Source organism: Hoplias malabaricus, chromosome X2 (assembly GCF_029633855.1).
Source record: "Hoplias malabaricus isolate fHopMal1 chromosome X2, fHopMal1.hap1, whole genome shotgun sequence".
Classification (NCBI taxonomy): domain Eukaryota; kingdom Metazoa; phylum Chordata; class Actinopteri; order Characiformes; family Erythrinidae; genus Hoplias; species Hoplias malabaricus.
The window spans coordinates 11,215,855-11,234,511 of record NC_089819.1 but is presented as its reverse complement, the minus strand read 5'-3'; the positions used below and the strand labels follow the sequence as shown (position 1 = coordinate 11,234,511).

At 38.3% G+C, this 18,657-nt stretch overlaps 2 protein-coding genes across 3 annotated transcripts in view; one reads left to right on the top strand and one right to left on the bottom strand.

Moving 5' to 3' along the window:
* Positions 1-12,315, top strand: part of LOC136676579 (serine/threonine-protein kinase TAO3-like) — a 72,425-nt gene extending 60,110 nt beyond the window's left edge. For both annotated transcript variants that reach the window (XM_066653680.1, XM_066653679.1), the window contains exons 15-21: positions 1,087-1,323; positions 4,579-4,707; positions 5,253-5,456; positions 6,466-6,705; positions 7,979-8,191; positions 8,534-8,716; positions 11,190-12,315. In XM_066653680.1, coding sequence (XP_066509777.1) covers positions 1,087-1,323; positions 4,579-4,707; positions 5,253-5,456; positions 6,466-6,705; positions 7,979-8,191; positions 8,534-8,716; positions 11,190-11,351 — 1,368 coding nt within the window. In that variant the 3' untranslated portion in view covers positions 11,352-12,315. The remainder of the gene's footprint in view (positions 1-1,086; positions 1,324-4,578; positions 4,708-5,252; positions 5,457-6,465; positions 6,706-7,978; positions 8,192-8,533; positions 8,717-11,189) is intronic.
* A 194-nt stretch (positions 12,316-12,509) lies between these two features.
* LOC136676580 (phosphatidylethanolamine-binding protein 1-like) lies at positions 12,510-18,579 on the bottom strand. Its single transcript, XM_066653681.1, has 4 exons — positions 18,297-18,579; positions 16,262-16,371; positions 14,369-14,469; positions 12,510-13,022 (listed from the first exon to the last, which is right to left on the bottom strand). Exons 1-4 carry the CDS (start codon positions 18,429-18,431, stop codon positions 12,805-12,807), a joined length of 564 nt encoding a protein of 187 aa, XP_066509778.1. The 5' UTR covers positions 18,432-18,579; the 3' UTR covers positions 12,510-12,804.
* Between the last annotated feature and the right edge of the window lie 78 nt (positions 18,580-18,657).

The window sequence follows — 18,657 nt, the reverse complement described above, 5'->3', positions numbered from 1 at the left end:
CATCACTACATCTCTCTCTCTCTCTCTCTCTCTCTCTCTTTCTCTCTCTCTCTCTCTCTCTCTCACTTACCCCCCCCCCGGGGTAAACAGTGTAGCGATGTAGCTCAGATTTTAGTCTCCATGGTCCCACGGCTGCTTTACTTTGCCAACATGTTTGGCCTCCGGACTTCTGGCGGGAGTTACGAGAAACTTAATGAACATTTTGACCTGGACACACCTTTCTTCCAGGTTGGTTTGCGAAAAAATGTAAAGGAAAACTGCATTTTAATGGAGATCCACCACATCTGTTGCATATGGTTGATTAGTATGAGCCATCATTTTAATGTTTTCTTTTACACTCTGTATCGAATAGAAGTTGCTTCAGCACTTGAGCTCTGGCTTTTATTATAAGTGGGTTTGTGCAGGTAAAGATTTCAGAGTTATTATGTTTGGGAATTAGATACTGGAGAGAGAAATTAGATGTAAATACAAGCAACTTATTTTATTGTTTTTTTGTGATGATTTTAATGGCATGTGGTTTTCCTGGTTAGAGACTTTATTGAATGAATGGAAGATTAATAGATTTCAGGATGAAAAGATATGCGGTTAATTTTAAATCTAAAATTAATTTGTTGTGTATTTATTGGAAGGGGTACTTCACTTAAAGAATCAAAAATATTTTTTAGCAGTTGTTTCCTTAAATGTTTTTTTTCCCTTGAGTACGAGTATTCCAATATTTCTATATATTTTAAGTGCTTTGTAAAGAAGACACTGTGCTAATATAGCAAAGTAGAGCTTATCGCAATCATAGGAAGACTAAAGGCTTTCATGGTGGAACATTGCTATGAGAATTTAATTGCATTCATCCGCTTAAACATCAGTACAGTCATCTGTTAATCTTTTGTGACCATAGTTCACTTATTGTTAGAGTTATCTACTAGTGCTTGTATATTAAGTCAAATAAATTTGAAAAGAGAGAGAGGATTTCACCTAGTGCAGTCTTGGCTGCCTCACCACATTCTTTCCAATACTGTTCCAAGTCTAATCTCTGATAAATGTCTAAAAAAAAAAAAACCTCTTTACTAAGCCTCAGTTGTCTCCTCTCAGGTGACACGTCAGATCCATGAGCATGAGCAGGAAAATGAGCTCCGAGAGCAGATGTCTGGCTACAAGCGCATGAGACGGCAGCACCAGAAGCAGCTGATTGCTTTGGAGAACAAACTGAAGGCCGAGATGGATGAGCACCGGCTGAAGCTCCAGAAAGAGGTGGAAACCCAGGCCAACAATGCCTACATCGAGCTGGAGAAACTGGCCAAGAAACATGCAATCCAAACAGACAAAGAGGTGAGGGGACAGTATGTACTGTCATTCTGTTTGCATTGTCATTTAGCAGTCTTCTGATCATCATAGTGTGGCTGAATTTTAATGGTTCTTTGCTGCTTAAAATTAAGGTTATAAATGTACATTTTTTAGGAAATTATTAACATTATTTTAATTATAATTATTTGTAGAAGTCTGGTAGTGAATGCACAAATGTGATTGGAGGATTTATGTACACAGTAGTGCAATTTAGTAAAAAAAAAGGCGCATATATAAAAGATGCACAGACCTTAAGGTGGGGGCAGCTCAACAATAGCTGAGGTGTAAGCCATTATTCAGAGTGGTTTGATGTGGAAACACATTCATCAATAGTTCCTATTGGTAGTAGTGAGCATTTTTAATTAATATCTTAACTATGTAATTATACAGGCATTTACACTTTATTGGAACTAGTGATAGAAGTTTATAGATTAGTAGTTTTTATCTGTTCAGATTAATCAGATTAATCTAAATATTAATCCAAAGCTTGAGAAGATTGCTAATGAAATCTGGAACCCATCGAGTTGCATGGCATTTCCTGTTTTTCCAAGCAGGAAGAATAGTATCCTTAGAATAATGCAATGTTGTGCAAAATAAGAAGAGGTGTTCGGAAGAGCACTTGACCACAGTTTTTTTTTTTTTTTTGAAGTAATTCAGTGAGTGAATAAAATACAAAAGAAAAGGTGGGGGGGTTCAAAAGTTCAAACGGGAAGGAGAACAAAACCATGCAAACAGCCATTATCCACAATCCCATTTTTCAATATTGTATGAGAAATATGTAAATAGCCAGTGGTTGAATGTTCATTATTCATGATGCATATGTTGATTAGTATGCTAATGAAGTGAGAGAAGAAAATGGTAGGCTTGTTTTGAGATGCCTCGGTGAATTTCCAAAGTCCTGATTAAAGTGTTGCAGCAACATTTTTAAAATCTAGTTTTTAAAGCTTAATGTCTCTGTAATGTTAATAATATGTATTTCTTCATGTAGAGTGCCAGGTATTATGAGATTTCCTCATATATAAATTGAGAATATACTTCTATGTGAGCTTATATAAGTAATACTTAATTCAAAACTTGTTTTGTCTGAATTACAGTACAATTTATGTCCAGAAATATGTAAACAACTTAATTAGACATATTTGGCTACTTGAAAGTACTGAATTAAATTGCTGACACATTAAGTGGATTTGCTTAGTGATATTTGCAATATTTTTGTACAGTAATAGAAAACAGACATTGACATTGACAACTTGAGTTATACGTTTGTGAGCAAGACATTTATTTTTCCCAGTTCTAAGTGACAGTCCAAGACAGGTTTGTTGGGTATAATTGTGTAATGTGTGTGCGTTTATATATATAATACACACACACACACACACAAACAAACAAATGTATGAAAAAGTTTGGGGACCACTGATAAATATCATGATTATCCTTTATAAATCATTGGTTGTCTAGATCTGCAATTTCAGTTAAATATATCATATAGCAGATGAACACAATGATATTTGAGAAGTGAAATACGTGTGCAATAATTACTTAAACAAAATTAGGCAGGTGCATAAATTTGGGCAGCCTTTATTGATTTTATTGTTTTGAATACCTTTAGCACTAATTATTGGAACACAACATTTGCTTTGTAAGCTTATTGACCCTTGAAAGGGTTAAGGTGGCCAATTGCAAGTTTTTCTCCTCTTTGCATCGTTGCCATCTGAAGAGTGGCAACATGGGAGCCTCAAAACAACTCTCAGATCCTGAAAACAAAGATTGTTCAACATCATGGTTTAGGGGAAGGATACAAAAAGCTATCTCAGAGATTTCAGCTGTCAGTTTCCACTGTGAGGAACTTAGTGAGGAAATGAAAGACCGGAGGCAGAGTTCTAGTTAAGGCCCGAAGTGGCAGGCCAAGAAATATCTCAGATAAGCAGAGGTGAAGGATGGTGAGAACAGTCATGGTCAACCCACAGACCAGCTCCAAAGACCTACAAAATCATCCTGCTGCAGATGGTGTCACTGTACATCGTTCAACTAATCAGCACACTTTGCACAAGGAGAGGCAATATGGGAGAGTAATGCAGAAGAAGCCTTTTCTGCGTACACGCCACAAACAGTGGCGCTTGAGGTATGCTAAAGCACATTTGGACAAGCCAGCTTCATTTTGGAATAAGGTGCTATAGACTGATTAAACTAAAATTGAGTTATTTGGACATAACAAGGGGCAGTAAGCATAGGGGAGAAAAGAACACAGCGTTCCAAGAAAAACATTTGCTACACACAGTAAAATTTGGTAGCCTTTCCATCATGCTGTGGGGCTGTGTGGCCAGTGCAGGTCCTGGGAATCTTGTTAAAGTTGAGGGTCGCATGGATTCCAGTCAGCATCAGCAGATTCTTGAGAACAATGTTCAAGAATCAGTGACAGAGTTGAAGTTGCACCGGGGCTGGATACTTCAGGCAACGACCGTAAACACTGCTCAAAAACTACTAAGGTGTTCATGCAGAAGAACAAGTACAACATTATGGAATCGCCATCTCAGTCCACAGACCTGAATATTATTGAATATTATCTGTGGTGTGATTTAAAGTGGGCTGTCCATGCTCAGAAACCATTAAACCTGACTGAACTGGAGATGTTTTGTAAAGAAGTGATCGAAAATACCTTCAGCCAGAATCCAGACTCTCATTGGAGGCTATAGGAAGAGTTTAGAGGCTGTTATTTCTGCGAAAGGAGGATCTACTAAACATTGATGTAATTTTTCTGTTGGGGTGCCCAAATTTATGCACCTGCTTAATTTTGTTTAAGTAATGAATGCACACTTTCTGCAAATCCTATAAACTTCATTTCACTTCTCAAATATCACTGTGTTCATCTGCTATATGATATATTTAACTGAAATTGCTGAGCTGAACAACCAATGATTTATAAAGGAAAATCCTGAACATTTTCATGGCACTGTGTGTACTATATATATATATATATATATATATATATAAATTGAATGAGAATTGACCATGTAGCCGCACAGCAGTCAGCCATTTTAAACTGGTGTGTCAAGTTTGCATGCCTACACAACACACATGTAAACTATACATTACAATGTTTAAATGTTTATGCAACATAAAACATGAAGAACAAAATATGCTGTGTACAAGTACACAAAAACGTAACCATTTTATAAAATTTAATACAATCAAATTGTGTCCAAAACTATGGACTCTTGAAATGTCCTTGTTTGTTTCCAGATGAAAATGGCTGCAGCAGATGAGAAAAAGTTTCAGCAGCAGATCCTGGCCCAACAGAAGAAGGAACTGACTACTTTCTTGGACAACCAGAAGAAACAGTATAAACTCTGCAAGGAAAAAATCAAAGAGGTACACAGTTTAGATGCTTTCTTCTGCTGACAGGAAGTGTACTGGTAAAAACGTTCTATTTTTGACGCCTTTAACCACCAGAGAGGATGCATTTACCACTAGAATATACGTAGTTTGCTTATTGTTACAAGCAATGTAAGTAGCTTATTTTGAATTCATCATGGCTGTAATATCGTTAGCATAAACACATTAACATAAGGGCATCCATTTAGCCTAGATTGCATAAGAGCCTCTCAGTGAACTAAGGGAGAGTGCTGTTCCTGCATGATATTGGAGTAAAACAAGTTAGATAAAGATATACTGTGCAATAAACTCCAGGTTTCGCTACTGCTGCAACTATCCTTCGTATGTCCAACTTACAGAATTAATGTTAGGATTTGTTAAGAAATATATACAAGGTTTATTTTTTGTGGGTTTTATCGTTTTGGTATAAAAATTTAAAAACTGTTAGAACTCTGGTCATTTATGGTCGGCATGCATTGATAAATACCTTAAATATGCCTTTTGTTTGCATTTTAGCTTAATTTTTTCCCTTCTGTGTTTAGGAGATGAATGAAGACCACAGCACTCCAAAGAAGGAGAAGCAGGAGCGCCTGTCCAAGCATAAGGAGAACATGCAGCACTCTCAGGCCGAAGAAGAGGCTCAGCTCCTGGGGCAGCAGCGACTCTTCTATGACCGCAACTGCAGAGCTTTCAAACGCAAAGTCATGACCAAAAGACATGAGTTTGAGCAGGAGCAGTTACGAGAGGTGGGGGAAACAAAAGACAATTAGCACTACACATTATGGACAAAGTAATCAATGCTATTATATCTTAGTGCATAGGAACTGTAAGGAGAGACTGATATCATTTGCAGTTTCAAATTATCTGTTTCATTGCTATTAGTAAAAGCAAGTCAATGTTTGTAATGTTGTCACATTCAAAAAAGAACCATCAGTGACCATTACAGTGGATGAGCAGTTTTTGGGGGGGCTTGAAAGATTTACTATCAGTGTATTTTTACAAAATGATTACTAGGATTGCCTCAATGGGTTCTCTAATGTTTCAAATTTCTTTTACACATTATGCATTTGTTCTTTTTTATATTGTAATATTTTTTATAAGATAAAATATGCTTCTCCCACATTCCTTCTGTTCGTGTAAAGATAAATGTATACTGGAAAGAGCAGTCATTATTATATAAACAAACCCAAAAATGCAAGACTGTAGACTGGGATCATTTAATTTCTGCCTTTTTTGTTATCTGCATTTTCCCCATTCACAAATTTGCCCAGTTAATATGATTTAAAAATTAAGACATGCAGCTATGTACTGATCCCCACAATCTACGTGGATAATCTGGTGAGAGCTGTCGTCGGAATTCCTGCTCTATTTTTTTCTATTACAAAAACAAAACAAGACCAATAAACCAACCCCCACACTGATTTCACTCTGTGCTTACTTTAGTACATGGGAAAACTAGCGGATTTAATTAGTTTAAAATATAGCTATTAACATATTTACTTGAATTAGAATTATAAACTGTGAATTACTTTTACTTCTTACAATATAGTTGTTCTTTTTTTCAATTTACAGTGTCATGAGTTAGAGGTGTTGCATTTGAACGCCTAGATTAAAAGTTTTTTTTATAAATTTGTATAGGTTGGTATTTGTGAAGCTATTAATAATATAATAAAAATGAAATATCAGCCACTGTAGCTCAAAAGTATTAAATAATAATAATAATGTTAATTGATTTTTTTTTTTTTGGTCTTCCAGGAGTTGAATAAGAAGAAGACTCAGAAAGAGATGGAGCATGCAATGCTGATCAGACATGACGAGTCGACTCAAGAACTGGAGCACAGGCAACTGAAAACCCTGCAGAAACTGCGCATGGATCTGATCCGGCTGCAGCATCAGACTGAGCTGGAGAATCAGATAGAGTACAACAACCGGCGTGAGAGAGAACTGCACAGAAAACATGTCCTGGAGCTACGACAACAGCCCAAAAACCTCAAGGTACCACAGAACAGAGAGTTCAGAGTACACATTAAACAGATGTGGGTAGAGTAGCCTAAATCCATATTTCATACTCATAAAAGGATTGTTTTTATATATTCATCGATAGCATTTTGCAGAAGCTCTTATCCAGAGTGACATAGAACTTTTTATTCGTGCCACTGTGATTTGATTGCATGGGCTGAGAATCAAATTCCAGTCTGCATCATGAAGAGCAGCATTGTTATCCGCTATGCATTTCTGGCTACTAAACTGCTTATTTGGGTAAATATATGGTAAACAAAACAACTAGAGTAAAAGAAAGCATGAAAAAGTAAATACAGCTTAAATTCTAAACCTGGAGAGGAATATCCAGTGTCTATCAGTAGAGGAACTGAAATGTGTTTCAGTGGATGCATGATTAGTAGTGTCGCAGTCACACAGCTCCAGGGGCCTGGAGGTTGTGGGTTCGATTCCCGCACCAGGTGACTGTCTGTGAGGAGTTGGTGTGTTCTCCCCGTGTCCGCGTGGGTTTCCTCCGGGTGCTCCGGTTTCCTCCCACAGTCCAAAAACACACGTTGCAGGTGGATTGGCGACTCGAAAAGTGTCCGTAGGTGTGAATGTGTGTGTGTCTGTGTTGCCCTGTGAAGGACTGGCGTCCCCTCCAGGGTGTACTCCCGCCTTGCGCCCAATGATTCCAGGTAGGCTCTGGACCCCCCGCGACCCTAGAATTGGATAAGCGGCTACAGATAATGGATGGATGGATGGATGGATAATAAAGAGTAACTAACAAATCTTTATAGCAGAAAACTTATTATTTAGAAATTTCACATCAGAGAAATTAAAATTTTTGTATTTAAGTCGATTTAAACAGAATTATCAGTTCACAAGCCCTAGTGCAAATTGTCAGATTTCCACTGAACCACTGAGTATAGATGGTCTGTTTTAAGAGTAGATACTGGATTCCAATAACGTATAACTGCTATGTGACAGTGCAGAATGGAGGCAAATAGAAATATAAATGTTTACGTCTCAATGAAATGTAAATAAGCTGCACATAACCTCTATGGAGCTCAAAGATGATTTACACATAGACAACAACCCCAAACCCAAACAATTCCAGTCAAATGTATTTGTATTGCGCTATGTACATCTGATATTATCACAAGGGAGCTTTTACCCAGTAATAAGACAGAAGATCAACAACATTGATGTTCTTTCTTTTTTTTTTTGGTTCGGAGAGGGTTAGTTAACACTGGTTTTAGTATACAATACCCTGTGTGTTCTTCTCCAGGCCATGGAACTGCAGATAAAGAAGCAGTTCCAGGACACGTGTAAGGTCCAAACAAAGCAGTACAAGGCTCTACGGCATCACCAGCTGGAGGTGACCCCCAAGAGTGAACACAAGATTGTGCTGAAGGCTCTGAAGGACGAGCAGACCCGCAAACTGGCCATCCTTGCTGAGCAGTATGAGCAGAGCATCAACGAGATGATGGCTTCACAGGCGGTGAGTTTTACTGCTGTGAGCTGATTGATTTGAATTTCTTTAATGTATGTTTTTTAAGCAATTAATAATATTCACCCATTAATGCTGGCATGCCAGGGATAACATGAGAAGATTTTTTTTTTTTTAAGTTTAAAAAAAATAAATGTACAAAAAAAATGGATTAATGCCAAGCTAATCCCCCCCAAAATTGAGGAGCGTTGCAAGAAAAGGACAAGCATTTTGTGAAATACAGTGTAGGATAATTATTTTATGATTTTTTTAGTCACTCATTTTCATATGGTTTACATGTATTTGTTTCCTGTTTGTGTGTGTGTGTGTGTGTGTTGTTGGGGGGGTGTTTAGCTACGTCTGGATGAGGCTCAGGAGGCAGAGTGCCAGGCTCTGAGGCATCAGCTGCAGCAAGAGATGGAGCTACTGAACGCATATCAGAGTAAAATAAAGATGCAAACAGAGGCTCAGCATGAGAGAGAGCAGCAGAAACTCGAGCAGAAAGTGTCTCTTCGCAGAGCTCATCTGGAACAAAAGGTATAAACCCTTCAACTGACTTTATCCTTCAATTGTATTGATGTTTTCTTTGTGCTGTAAATACCCAATCATGTACCTCCAGAAAAATTTCAGTGTTGTTTTGAGAGTAAGGAATTGTAGTGAAATCCCTTGTAATGTGCATAATAAATTAAGACGTGTTTGGTGTTTATAGGAACTACACAGCTAAAGTCAATTGCTTGCTATTGATGTAGCTAAATAATTGTTTCTACTGTTAGAATGTATGTAATGAATGCTTGTCTTTTTGAATAGAAAACAGTCAGAGTCTCATTTACGATTACTTAAAGGGGACATACTATGGAAAAATATATATATTTTAAGTGTATTAGCACATTACATGGGAGGTCTGGAGCACTAACCAACTCTCAAACTATCTAACTGAAATAATACAACTTCGTTTGAGAACGTGGGCTAGATCAAGTTTGTACTGCTTCTTATGTAGAGAGAGCGGGCACTTCAGTTGTCTCTGTTCTGAGCTGGGCTTTTTAGATAGGGTGTGAGCATTGCTGTGCGGTTTGATCCTTTTGGTGTTTTGTCCAAAGTCACAGACGTAAGTAAATACTCCAGGGAAGTGTTAACTCATGGACAAAGGGTTGTAATGTGTCCTCTTTAAGAGCTCAGCATAAGTATAGGACCCATATCTGTATTTGTAGAGTTAATAGAGTTACTGAGAACTCCACATATAACTCCAGACCTCCTTCTAGACGACTGATTTATTTTGTTTTCTTGTTAATCTTGGTTGTGGCAGCACTCTTTACAGATGCTTTAGTTAGTTGTTGAGGATTAGTTCAAAATTAATGGTCTAAAGGTTCTCAGACTGTTGGATCAGCTTCCTTTTAATCTGTTCCAATTCACACCACTATACGTTTTCTTTTTTGTACATCGGTGTAAAGGCTAATTAGGGAATGAAAGCATTCCAACTTTCTAGATTTTAAACACATGATTATGTTTACTGTTATCAGTGTCCCTGCTTCTTTGTTAATTATAAAGGATTATATACACCACTTGGAGAAAAGCAGTTCTTCAGTCAAAAAGGAATCTCCCCTTTATCTGTGTTTTATACCAGTATAATGGATTTTTACATTTTTTATTATTATTTATTTATTTAATATTTTTTTGCTAGTGCAGTTAATATTCACAGCTCTGTACTGAAATTAATAAGGAGGGGGATGGATGTGTGTGGTGATTTCCTACCCTTCCCAAAAGTTACATAGTGTAGTTTCTGCAGTGCTGAGCCCAGAGTAGGCAATGACAGAGAAGCTATTCTCCCTATTACAGGTCAGTGATTTTGAATCTGTAATTTTGTGGTAAAAATATTACATAGTTGTCCTTTAACAATAGACAAAAATATTAGTTACTGCACTTTCTTTATAGAACATAGTATATAAATATAGAATATAAAGATCTGCCACGTTCATGTGTTATTATGCATTCAACACCATTTTTCAACATGTCCAGACTTTGGAAACATATCAAAACATACTACAGTGAGTGTATATTGTTAATGTTTATGATGAATCTTTATGGTGTAAGTATAAGTTATTTATTCATTCATTAATTCACTACCTTATCCAGTTCTGAGTGATGGTGTGTCCAAAGCAGAAACACACACTGAATGGGGTGCCTGTCCATCACAGGACACCATGCACTCAGATTCATTCACTGTATCACACCTATGGACACATTTGAATAAACTGTCTATCTACCAGCATGTGAAACCAGAGCACCCAGAGCAAACCCATACAGACACTAACCCCTGGACCCTGGGGCTGTTTGACAACACTATCACGTGCCACTGTACTGCCCCTGTAAAAAATATAAGTAATAGAGTGTATTAATGTTATTGTGTGTGATGCTCTGTGACAGATGGGCACCCCTGAACAGGATGTGGCTGCAGAAGATTAATGAATAAATGATCTTCTGTGATACCAGCCAATTTAGTGACAACATATTCGTTAACATTTCTTACTTCTAATATTTCAATGGGTGGCACGGTGGTGCAGCAGGTAGTGTTGCAGTCACACAGCTCCAGGGACCTGGAGGTTGTGAGTTTAAGTCCCGCTCCAGGGACTGTCTGTGAGGAGTTTGTATGTTCTCACCGTGTCCGCGTGGGTTTCCTCCCACAGTCCAAAAACACACGTCGGTAGGTGGATTGGCGACTCAAAAGTGTCCGTAGGTGTGTGTGTGTGTGAGTGAATGTGTGTGTTGCCCTGTGAAGGACTGGCGTCCCCTCCAGAGTGTGTTCCCAACTTGCTCCCAGTGATTCCAGATAGGCTCTGGACCCACCACGACTCTGAACTAGATAAGCGCTTACACATAATGAATGAATGAATAATATATCAATACATAACTCTCCTAACGTTGAGGGTTTCTTTATTTTTTGTTTTAGTCATCTACATTGCCAGCACCTTTAATTATTTGGCTGATGGTATCTTTAAATGTATGTAATTGTCAGATTGAAGAGGAGCTGGCTTCTCTTCAGAAGGAGCGCACTGACCGGATCAAACACCTTCTGGAGCGGCAGGAGAGGGAGATGGACGCCTTTGACATGGAGAGCTTGCGCATGGGCTTTGGAAACCTGGGAGCATTAGACTACCCTAAAGATGACTACAGATGAGACCTAACCCAATCTGCCTACATTTTTCCTCCCTGTATTTTCTTTTCTTAAAGTCCTTTGTCCTCCACACCTTAAAGGACACCTGCAGTTTTTTTTTTTTTTTTGCTACTGACAAACCAACCCTCCATTTTCTCCGGACTAGTGCCTGCACAGGCCTATTTTTTTGCAACAGGCCCCTCCTCTTATCATGTCACAAAATTTCAACATGCTGGATAACTTCCTTTAGCTATGTTTTTAAATATATCTATAAATATATAAGTATTATGTATAAGAAAATGAAACAATGTCACAGTGTTGATGTCAGTGATTTTTCTCGTGCAATGATAACACTTGATGTGATTGACATAGAGATTTAGAGAGGAAGAAAAGCAATACCAATGTGCGTGATATGGGGGGGTGTATTGCTGCCGTTAATTAATTCACACAATTTTTAGGCGATATTTTCACAAACGGACTTGTATTGTCTTTTTTTGCAGTCTTAGACGTAATGCTGCTGAGTCTCTCCATTCGGTATTTATTCATCTGAAAGAAATAAACACAAGAAAAACCTTTTGATGTATTGAACAAATTTGATACAATTTTACATATTCCTTTGGTGTACATACTTGAACTGGAGATTCTTCTGGTTTAGTGAATTAAAGGGTTTCTTTAGTCAGGAACCCACCATGTTCTTCTGTATAAATCAACCTCCACTGAGGTCAGCAATGTGAATAATGATAATAATAATTCATACATTTATGAATCCTTGCTCCTGGTACTAGCACAAAAGGGCTTTGGGGGAAAGGGTACATGTATTTTATGTGTGGAAGGCTTTATGGAGAACTTTGACTTATTTTCCTATTGTATTTTAACTTAGATTTTTTTATGATGTCGACTGATTGACGATTCCCTCAGATTTCCATAAAATCATAAGTATCTCTTGGACAATTTTTTTTTTGGCTTCCTCAAGCTGTGCATTTTTCTTATGACGAAAATCAAAACCCTGTGAATAAAACTCAAATAACTGCTTTACTATTTGCATGCACTTTAAAATGTTGTTTTCAGGTTGAGGAGAGAGGAAAAAAAGCATGATTTGTCATAAATGCTTTTAATTATTGTAAATAAAGTGCTCACCACACAACTGTAGTCTGGATGTTGTTTTTAATATCAGGAACACAACTTCTCTTTTACCGATTCCTGACAGAGACCACTATAGTACACAAAATTAGATTTGTATCCATAGGTACAAGGTATGGAAAGAAAGTAAAGCCTGTATCTGCAATTTAAGGTAAAACAAAAGCCAGATGCCACCAATAAGTGCAGTAAGAGCAGTGAAACACAGGCATGGAGATCAGAGCTGGGATTAAATTGATCAGAAGTGTACTGGCGAATCGATGAGATGTTCTGAGAATGTCAAGGTGAAAGTGCACAACCCCTGACCCTGTTAAGTGCTAGTTTAGTTCTACATAACACTTTATTTCCCAGACAGCTGCTCATAAAGCCTGGGGACGTAATCGTCCCACTCTGCCTGGTAGCACGTTCCCGCTACTGGGGCAGCCAAGCTGTATTTCTTGCGGAAACTGGCAATACAGAATTTTCCACGGTGGTCTCCGGAGCGGTTGGTCAAGACTGGCTCCGTGCAGCTCACAGAACCTGACTGTTCATACACCAGCCACACGTAGCGATGGAAACCTGCAAAGGACAAAAACAGGTGAAAAAGAGACGGGTACAGTGATATAGCATAGATTTAAGCTCTGATTTTACACTGACCGGACTTATGGGGAAGACTAAAATGTGCTTTGTTCTCTAAGGCCTTCTTTAAAAGGGCACACTTTCGGGGCAGTAGCTTTGTCCCTGCCATAAACTCCAGTGTATCTTTTTTTAAATGCACTCTTTAATGATGTTTTTAAAATATAAACAACAGGGGTGTAGGTGTAGGAGGTGTCAGAAACTTGAACATTAAAATCCCCTTCAAGTGCATCTCTTAAAGCAGAAGAATAGTGCTTCGCCTTCACACATCAGTGTTGAAAAAGATCAGGCGTTTCCAGTTGCGCTGCCCGGCTTTGTTTCTCCTAACAAGCAAAGATCTGTAATCAGATATCTGATTACAACTGGTGAATTAGATTCAGCATTAAAATCACGGGCCAGCGTACCAGGCCTCATTTACGTAAAATAGCCACGGAGTACACCCTAATTAAGGTAGATGTTTCAGTTGTGAGCCAATGGCTGCTCTTGTAGGAGGTATGACGTCGAGCAATAAGTGCACTGCTCTACTCTGATAAACTTTACCCATCTTTTTTTATACTTCATATGACACATTTACAACCTATATTATCTTAATGTGCGCTGGTTTTGAATTGCCATTCAGAAGCATTGTGTCCTTCTCTGCATAAAGTTGTCAGGGAAATTCAAACAGAGTTTAGTTACTGAAATATCTCATAGCATTTTTTATTTCAGTTGTGCACAAGGGGCTGAGGCTAATCAATATTTACTGTGTGCCCAGTCTGAATCTAATCTGTGAATAAATGAGAGCAAAGCACTCTGAGGGGCAGCACGGTGGTGCAGCAGGTAGTGTTGCAGTCACACTGCTCCAGGAACCTGGAGATTGTGGGTTCAAGTGCCGCTCTGTTTGCACTCTGAACTTTAATCTCCATTTCCACACATCCCCTGATTTACAGATTTCACCCTTTTTTCAAATCATTCATTCATTGTCTGTATCCGCATATCGCGGAGGGTCCGGAACCTACACAGAACACCTGGGCGCAGAGTGGGAATACATCCAGAGCAGGAGGCCAGTCAATCACAGGGCATCACACACTCACATCAACTGACATTGTATTTGGATTTTTGGTGAAGCTCGAGTGCCTGGAGGAAACCCACATAAACACGGGAAGAACGCACCAAACTCTTCACAGACAGTCACCTTAAGCGGGGTTCAAATCCACAACCCCAGGACCCTGGAGCTGTGTGACGGTGACACTACCTGTTGCACTACTGTACCGCTATTTCCCACATCAAAAGAAGAAAATAAATCATACCAGTTCCTTTAGGCGGTCCAGATCCTACATAATCAGACATCACACACCCAGAGGAGACGTCATTGCCTTTCATATTCACAACAAGAAAGTGGTGCCATTCCCTGGAAAAATGAGAGTGCACATATTTATATATATTACATGGAAGATGAAATACTGTCAACATTATCGTTTTGAGCACATACTTCAGCACTTTCCCCCCCAAAAAAAAAAAAAAAAGCCTAAATTAATTCCTGTAAAATATAATTATGTACCATTTGGTCTCCTAGTGGACAATCCTGACTAAAAATTCTCTTTTTGATTTACCCAAAGGTAAAGTGGCATAGCTGGCAAATAAAGCACATGACACTGTGCAAAGAAGGTGGGATAAAGGTGTGAACTTCAAAAGCTGTGGCCTTGATTATCTTGAATATGAAATTAATTCTAGATTTTAAAAAAAAAATAAACAAAAATAAAGTCACTTTAACTAAATGTTTATAAAACCTGGCTATAAAAAATGGCTGGGACTCATGGTGAATTAAATAATGTGGAAACTTACAAACCGGATTCCAAAAAAGTTGAGACACTAAACAAATTGTGAATAAAAACTGAATGCAATGATGTGGAGATGGCAAATGTCAATATTCTATTCGTAATAGAACATAGATGACAGATCAACAGTTTAATCTGAGTAAATGTAACATTTCAAAGGAAAAATATGTTGATTCAAAATTTCACAGTGTCAACAAATCCCAAAAAAGTTGGGACAAGTAGCAATAAGTGGCTGGAAAAAGGAAATTGAGCATATAACGAACAGCTGGAAGACCAATTAACACTAATTAGGTCAATTGACAACATGATTGTGTATAAAAAGAGCTTCTCAGAGTGTCAGTGTCTCTCTGAAGCCAAGATGGTAAGAGGATCACCAATTCCACCATTGTTGCGCAGAGAGATAGTGCAGCAATACCAGAATGGTGTTACCCAGCGTAAAATAGCAAAGACTTTTAAGTTATCATCATCAACCGTGCATAACATCATCAAAAGATTCAGAGAATCTGGAACAATTTCTGTGTGTAAGGGTCAAGGCCGTAAAACTCTACTAGATGCTCGTGATCTCCGGGCCCTTAAACATCACTGCACCTCAAACAGGAACGCCACTGTCAAGGAAATAACAGAATGGGCTCAGGAATACTTCCAGAAAGCACTGTCAGTGAACACAATCCACCGTGCCCTCCGCCGTTGCCAGCTGAAACTCTACAGTGCAAAGAGGAAGCCATTTCTAAGCAAGCTCCACAAGCTCAGACGTTTGCACTGGGCCAGGGGTCTTTTAAAATGGAGTGTGGCAAAATGGAAGACTGTTCTGTGGTCAGATGAGTCCCGATTTGAAATGCTTTATGGAACACTGGGACTGAGTGTTGTAAGAAGAAGGGGGGGATGCCACACAGTGGTAAAAAATGGCCTTGTCCCAACTTTTTGGGGATTTGTTGATGCCATGAAATTTTGAAACATTTTCCCTTAAAATGATACATTCTCTCAGTTTAAACTTTTGATTCTGAATAAAATACTAGATGTTGGCACCTCCACATCATTGCATTCAGTTTTTATTCACAATTTGTTTAGTGCCCCAACTTTTTGGGAATCCGGTTTGTAAATTATGAAAGCTTTAACAGCTTTAAGCCGAAAGTTAAGTCTGTCCAATAGGAAGAGACATAGAAGCACACATATAGACAGATGGACTAACACATATATATATATATATATGCATTTTACAAGCCACAGAGTGGGTCCCCCACATGGTATCAAATAGGCATGGTACAGAACTCGTACAATCCAGTTACTAGGTATCAGTCTAATGGCTGTAAAAAATGTATCACTGGAGAGAAGGACTAATCCTTTAACTGAGTGATATCAGCATACCGAAACTTAGGGTCTTTTCTGCTGGGAGCATCTGGATCAGTGAGGACCAATGTGTACAGTTTGCTGGGGTCACATCCCTCCCATTCGATCACTGTGGGGCGATTCTGCACCTGCACAACATATTATTCAGTTAAACATGCATAGAAAACATATGTTTTGTGAAAATCTCTCTCGATCCTGGGCCTGTAAACCCCTTGACCTGCATGTTTTGACATTAAATATACTAATATACCCTAAAGCCCCCTGCTGACCAAACTTTATAGGGTTAAAATTAAACTTGAAATAAAAAATTAATAAATCCACATCTAAGCTGAAGGTCTCTCTGCCAGGCCTTGCTAAATTAAACTGTATGAACTGGGCCAATGAAATAGAGCTTCAGCAGCACATTTATAGCACCTCAGTCTTCATATCTTTAAAGAGGACAGTGCTGTGGTGGATGTTTAACTGGATTCAAAGTTGTCAATGGGGTTATGTTTACGACATTTAAATGTACTTTCAATGTAAAGTCTATAAGTTAAATACTGAGTCTGACCACCCAGTCGTATAAAAAAGTGCAACATTAGAGTAGTTGATTTTCTAAATGCAAATACATTTCAAATGTACTCTTTAGAACCCATTATATATTACCAGGGATTTGTGGAATTTTACAATGTTTGGGAACATTATAGCCCCTAAAACATGATGTGTGTCACTTTATACTACATTTACTACATACACTACATTTAATACTCTATGTTAAATTGGGCAATTTAAATAAATAGTGTTGAAAATGCCACTTTATGGTTTGTTTCCTTTAGAGAATTTGTCATTTGACCAGAGGTCTAACAATTTGCATAAAACTACATGCACTTACTGAGATGTGGCTACAGATAAAGATAAAAAATATATATTAATTTAGCAAGTCCTTTTGTAGCCTTCAGCCAAATATATACCGAGTTTATTCTTCACCCACTTGCAACATCACGCATTACTCAGCAGAACTCTGCCACTCTGCACTTTCACTTAACTCTGCCAAAGTAGAATCCAATTTTCTGAATGATAATTCAATCATTAACAAAGTTATTCAGTGTGGACTGATGTGAAATGCTCTGTTAAAGATAAACTATAAACAACGGAGTAAAAATTGCTTACAATAGGTGTGACGGGAAACACACGTCATCAGGGTATACGATGCCCGATGATCCAGGCATTTGTTGTTTTGTGTATAGGCTTTGACTTAACAGGTATTTTATTCATTTGTTTGCATACAACTGGATTTGCATTGTGATCTTACATCTGATTCCAAACCTGTAGGCCAGTGTAACGTTATCTGAATCTGCTATCTGTTTTAATAGAATTACAGATTTTCCATTAAAACCACTTACATTAATTGGTTTAAAGCTTATTTAATCATGTACAAAGGACACAGATGGTTTGGTGAGCTCATGTATAGTTAAATCAGGCCAAACACACCTTTAACAAACAGTTAAGAGGGACTTATTGCAGATAAATAAAGAAGACAACAATAAAGATGAGCTCATATTTTTTAACATTGCTCAGATTCTGCTCCAGCAGTCAGCATTATTACACGTCAACTCCATCAGGAATGACAGGTCACTTTTGCCAACTTGGCCTCTATAACTACTTATATCATGTACTCATATCAAATCAAATACATTTTATAAATGAAGCCATGGTGTCCCATTACCTCCCTTAAAGACATGTATAACATGAAATGCTCTGCTGACGTCTCTCTGACAGAAATGCACCATTGTCTTCCTCTTAAATGTAACACATGGAATTATTTATATATATAATATATATACACTGGTGTAAATGCTCGTTAACTCTGCGCAGACTCAGTGATGTCTGAACGAGAGCTGGTTTAGGTTATTGACTCCTGATTACCACCAACACTCTTGTGAAGAAATGAGTTTTATGCATATTACAGCAAAAAAGTCTGCAAGACATTTAACACCTATAAATATACACATATTTGGAAAAATGGGCGACGTTCCCTTTCAAACTCCTGCATGCTGTCTGTGTAGGCTCTAACCTGGGTGGGTGTAAGCACTTTCCCCAACTCGTCAACTTCTACAGAGCCGTATTTAACCGTGAGAGGCTTGCTGGGCTTTTCCTCCACCTCACTGAGGGCCAGAGCACCGCTCCACTGGCTAATGTCCACCGGCATGGTAACTTACAGCTTAATCTGCAGAAAAAACGAAAATAAACAGCACCAAAATACAGCTGCAATGTGCGTAGCTTCTTCTAGCAAAGCTAAAGAGAGCCGAGTGTCTCCCTCTAGCGGCGTCAACCCTGCCTTGAACTGACCAATCAGAGTTCACAAATGCCTTCACCTCGCGTTGTGATTGATCAGACGCGTTTTCAGTAGCCGCTATGGCTCCGCCTACTGCGTG

Coding starts and splice junctions, on each gene's coding strand:
- LOC136676580 (XM_066653681.1), bottom strand. CDS start 18,431: ATGCCGGTGGACATTAGCCAGTGGAGCGGTGCTCTGGCCCTCAGTGAG. Junction 16,372..18,296: donor AAGTGCTTACACCCACCCAG/GTTAGAGCCTAC, acceptor TATGTTGTGCAG/GTGCAGAATCGCCCCACAGT. Junction 13,023..14,368: donor TGGACCGCCTAAAGGAACTG/GTATGATTTATT, acceptor TGTCCTTTGCAG/GTTTCCATCGCTACGTGTGG.